Raw genomic sequence first — 4,875 nt, forward strand, 5'->3', positions numbered from 1 at the left:
GAACGCGGCGGCTCTTTACGGAACGCGATGGCTCTGTACGGAACGCGGCGGGACTGTACGGAACGCGGTGGCTCTGTACGGCACGCGGCGGCTCTGTACTGCAGGCGGCGGCTCTGTACGGAACGCAGTGGATCTATACGGAACGCGGCGGCTCTTTACGGAACGCGATGGCTCTGTACGGAACGCGGCGGCTCTGTACGGAACGCGGTGGCTCTGTACGGCAGGCGGCGGCTCTGTACGGAACGCGGTGGATCTGTACGGAAGGCGGTGGCTTTGTACGGAACTCGGTGGATCTGTACGGCACGCGGCGGCTCTGTACGGAACTCGGCGGATCTGTACTGCACGCGGCGGCTCTGTACGGAACGCAGTGGATCTATACGGAACGCGCCGGCTCTGTACGGAACTCGGCGGATCTGTACGGCACGCGGCGGCTCTGTACGGAACGCAGTGGATCTATACGGAACGCGGCGGCTCTTTACGGAACGCGATGGCTCTGTACGGAACGCGGCGGCACTGTACGGAACGCGGTGGCTCTGTACGGCACGCGGCGGCTCTGTACTGCAGGCGGCGGCTCTGTACGGAACGCAGTGGATCTATACGGAACGCGGCGGCTCTTTACGGAACGCGATGGCTCTGTACGGAACGCGGCGGCTCTGTACGGAACGCGGTGGATCTGTACGGAAGGCGGTGGCTCTGTACGGAACTCGGCGGATCTGTACTGCACGCGGCGGCTCTGTACGGAACTCGGTGGATCTGTACGGCAGGCGGTGGCTCTGTACGGAACGCGGCGGCTCTATACGGAACGCGGCGGCTCTGTACGGAACGCGGCGGCTCTGTACGGAACGCGGCGGCTCTGTACGGAACGCGATGGATCTGTACGGAACGCGATGGATCTGTACGGAACGCGGCGGCTCTGTACGGAACGCGGTGGCTCTGTACGGCAGGCGGCGGCTCTGTACGGAACGCGGTGGATCTGTACGGAACGTGGTGGCTCTGTACGGCACGCGGCGGCTCTGTACGGAACGCGGTGGATCTGTACGGAACGCGGCGGCTCTGTACGGAACGCGATGGATCTGTACGGAACGCGGTGGCTCTGTACGGCACGCGGCGGCTCTGTACGGAACGCGGTGGATCTGTACGGCACGCGGCGGCTCTGTACGGAACTCGGCGGATCTGTACTGCACGCGGCGGCTCTGTACGGAACGCAGTGGATCTATACGGAACGCGCCGGCTCTTTATGGCACTTTTATAGTCTCTCTGCACTCACTTCCTTTCAGCTTCTACAGAACTGTCTGTGTTGTCAAACTGACCAATCAGCATCTCCCCAAATCACCCCAATATAATGGAGAGAATGTGATTGGCGGGTGTGTCGGGTCACGTGGTGTGTCGCTCTCTCTGGTTAGGGATCGTCTCTGCGCTTTTCTCGGATTCCGCTCTTGTCAGACGCTCCCTGCCCGGCCCGGGACTTTCCATATAAGGACATGGCCGCAATCTCGCCTCCTGATTGGCTGGCGGCCCCTCCCGCTGCTGTCCGTCACCAGAGCTCAGCGTGGGAGCCGGAGAGGACTGTCCCTTTAAGAGGTCAGGTGACTCCCCTCCCCCAGTGACAGGTCCCGGCCTGAGAGCGGAACCCGGAGCCGGTGAGGAGAACCAGGGGCCCCTGGGGGCCCTACGGGGTTACATAGGAGGAGAAGGGTCCTAAAAGGGTAAATACAAGGCGTTATGGAGGGTATATAGAAGGAGAGGGGCACTATGGAGGGTATATAGGGGCCCTATGGAGGATATATAGGGGCCCTATGGCGGGTATATAGGGGAGAGGGGCCCTATGGAGGGTATATAGGGGAGAGGGGCCCTATGGGAGGGTATATAGGGGGAGAGGGGCCCTATGGGAGGGTATATAGGGGGAGAGGGGCCCTATGGAGGGTGTATAGGGGGAGAGGGGCCCTATGGAGGGTGTATAGGGGGAGAGGGGCCCTATGGAGGGTGTATAGGGGGATAGGGGCCCTATGGAGGGTGTATAGGGGCCCTATGGAGGGTGTATAGGGGGATAGGGGCCCTATGGAGGGTGTATAGGGGCCCTATGGAGGGTGTATAGGGGCCCTATGGAGGGTGTATAGGGGCCCTATGGAGGGTGTATAGGGGGATAGGGGCCCTATGGAGGGTGTATAGGGGGAGAGGGGCCCTATGGAGGGTGTATAGGGGGAGAGGGGCCCTATGGAGGGTGTATAGGGGGATAGGGGCCCTATGGAGGGTGTATAGGGGGAGAGGGGCCCCATGGAGGGTGTATAGGGGGAGAGGGGCCCCATGGAGGGTGTATAGGGGGAGAGGGGCCCCATGGAGGGTATATAGGGGGAGAGGGGCCCCATGGAAGGAAACAAGCTCGATGACTGGTATAGATGTTGGAGCGGCCCTATATACCCCTCATAGGGCCCATCTCCTTCCACAAGGTCTCTTGCCCTTTATATATATCCCTCATTGGACCCTAGAGGGCCCTATAGGAGGTATGCATGTATGTGAGGGTGCCTATGGAAGGGGGTGGGTCTTTGAGGGATATATATAGGGTAAAGGAGGGGCACTGAGTGATATAAGATAGTGTTATGGGGCCCTATGGGAGAAGAGGGGCCCTATGTGGGGGTATATGAGAGTGAGGGGCCCTATGTGGTGTATATAGGGGGAGAGGGCCCCTTTGAAGGATGGAGGAGACAAGGACTGTATGGGGGATATGGAGGGACTGTGTGTGTACATGGGGGGAGGGGAAGGGGTATATCAGATCCCTCAGGGATTATCTGGTGGTAGTTTGGATTGGAGGGTCCTTTTCCCATACGTGGTGATGTCAGTATGTTGGGGGGGGGGGGGGTATAGGATCCATACATTGTATTGGAGGGGGGGATGGGATATGGGGGTGATATCTGGGTTGGGGATGTTTAGTGGCCCCTGTGTTGGTATCGTACGGTGGGGATGGGGGATGGGATGATCTGTAGGTTGTCATTCTGTATTGTACATCTGATCTGTTATATGATCCTCCGACCCGTTACCGGTTACCGTCTCCATCTGTTGCCGCCATTGTTCTACACCTCACCCCTCCTCCCCCCCCATTACATCCATCCAACATATTGTGTAGAGTATCCCCCCCTCCCCCGTACATCGCCGTCATTCTACTCCTCATAACTCGTCTCCTCTTCTCTCCGCAGATCTCTGGATGTTCAGACCTGAGGACACCGACTAGCCATGGATCCTCGGGTTCCCTCCCCCGTCCACCTATGGAGCCCGCGGCCCTTTGGCACATTTTCTGCAAACTGCCCCTCCAGCCCCAAGGGGGCGTCCAGCGATGACGGCATGTCGGCGAATTCGGCCGAGGAAAGACTGGGGCCCCCCGACACCCCGGAGTGTGCGCGGAGCGGAGATGACCGCGTCCTGCTGGACACCTGGTACGTCATCAAACCCGGGAACACCAAGGAGAAGGTGGCCTTCTTTGTGGCCTACCAGTGTGCCGGCGGCGGCGCCTCGCAGCGCCCCGGGGGCCCGAAGGTGAAGGGAAGGTGGACCGCCGGGGGCAGCTCCAGGGCGAAGAGGCGACGTCACGCTCTGGACCCGGAAGCTCCGCCCTCTGTGGCGGAGATGGTGGCGCGGGCGGAAAGCCGCGACATGGAAGCTTCTCCCCCGAGACCTCCGCTGGTCCTGGTGACCTCCTCGGAAGACGGTGAAGAGAGCCGCTGCCGCAGCGTGGCGGAAGCCGTGGCGCAGTACGAAGCGGAGCACGCAGAGCGCGAGGTGCGCATCGCCTTTCGGGTGGCGGAGAGGCCCGGGGATCCCATCACGTGTGATTTGTATCAGTTGCTGAGCCCGGAGCCGCACCGGGTCTGCGTCCTGCTGGAGAAGATGGAGTCCTCCCAGCAAGGGGAGGAGGAGGAGGAAGCCCAGGGCGCCGTCTCCGACTCCGGCTTCCACGTGGACTTGGTGCTCACCGGCGCGGTGGACCGCTGCGTGTTTTATGGAGGAGAAGCCGGGGAGACGGAACCGCTTCCAGGAGAACTCTTCTTCCCCCACCTGTCTTCTGTCCCGCCCCCGCCTCCCCCTCCCCCGCCGCCGGCTCCTCCCCTCTGCCGCCTCTACCGCCACGTCTCCCATGACTTTCTGGAGATCCGTTTCCAGGTCCAGCGCCTTCTCCAGCCGCGGCTTTACCTCCCGTCCTTGCCGGACCACGTCCTCCTGGCCATCTTCACCTACTTGTCCACGCAGTCCTTGGCCGCCATGAAATGCACGTGCCGGCGCTTCCGGGCGCTGATCGAGGACTACGGGGTGCGGCCGTGCGACTCGCGCTGGAGTCAGGATCCCCTCTACCGCGACGATCCCTGCAAACAGTGCAAACGGATTTACAAGCGCGGAGACGTGTCCATGTGCCGGTGGCACCCCAAGCCTTACCACCACGACCTGCCCTACGGGCGCTCCTACTGGATGTGCTGCCGCCGGGCAGACAGAGCCGCGCCCGGATGTCAGCTGGGACTGCACGATAATAACTGGGTGCTGCCGGGGGAGGGGACGCGGGGGAAGGGCCGAGGGCATGGGGAGGGCGATGAAGGGAGGTGAATGGGAAGGCTGTTGCTGTGTATGAATGTCTAAATAAAAGGTATTATTTATAAAGTGCCCCCGGTGTCACCGTGTCACATTGGCTGCTCTGCGGGGGAGGGGCTGACATGATCGGTGGGCGGGCACTGCTCGGGTGGAACCGACTGTTTGTTTATTAATGGTGAAGGAACGGCCGCCTGGCCAAGACCCAGAGCTGGGAGATGGTTGCGTCGTTTGTTGCTGGGCCCCCAGAATCCCTTCTGCCACCAATGTACTTACCTTAAGTTTGGTAATCCCTCCCCACCCCAG

The 4,875-nt window shown here is 61.2% G+C and overlaps 1 protein-coding gene across 2 annotated transcripts; it reads left to right on the forward strand.

The window, feature by feature from the left end:
• The first annotated feature begins 1,509 nt into the window (after positions 1-1,509).
• On the forward strand, positions 1,510-4,644 carry FBXO46 (F-box protein 46). Of its 2 annotated transcripts, none has more exons than XM_077463209.1 (2): positions 1,510-1,640; positions 3,192-4,644. In XM_077463209.1, exon 2 carries the CDS (start codon positions 3,229-3,231, stop codon positions 4,585-4,587), a length of 1,359 nt encoding a protein of 452 aa, XP_077319335.1. In that variant the 5' UTR covers positions 1,510-1,640; positions 3,192-3,228; the 3' UTR covers positions 4,588-4,644. The 2 variants fall into 2 exon arrangements, with proteins under 2 accessions (XP_077319335.1, XP_077319334.1); XM_077463208.1 differs by having other exon boundaries at positions 1,542-1,706.
• The last annotated feature ends 231 nt before the right edge of the window (positions 4,645-4,875 follow it).

The sequence above is a fragment of the Lithobates pipiens genome, unplaced genomic scaffold (assembly GCF_037356315.1).
Source record: "Lithobates pipiens isolate NorthernLeopardFrog02 unplaced genomic scaffold, aLitPip1_a1.2 Scaffold_3, whole genome shotgun sequence".
Classification (NCBI taxonomy): Eukaryota; Metazoa; Chordata; class Amphibia; order Anura; family Ranidae; genus Lithobates; species Lithobates pipiens.

Excerpts from the sequence above, each read along its gene's own strand:
- FBXO46 (XM_077463209.1), top strand. The coding sequence starts at position 3,229 with ATGGATCCTCGGGTTCCCTCCCCCGTCCACCTATGGAGCCCGCGGCCC.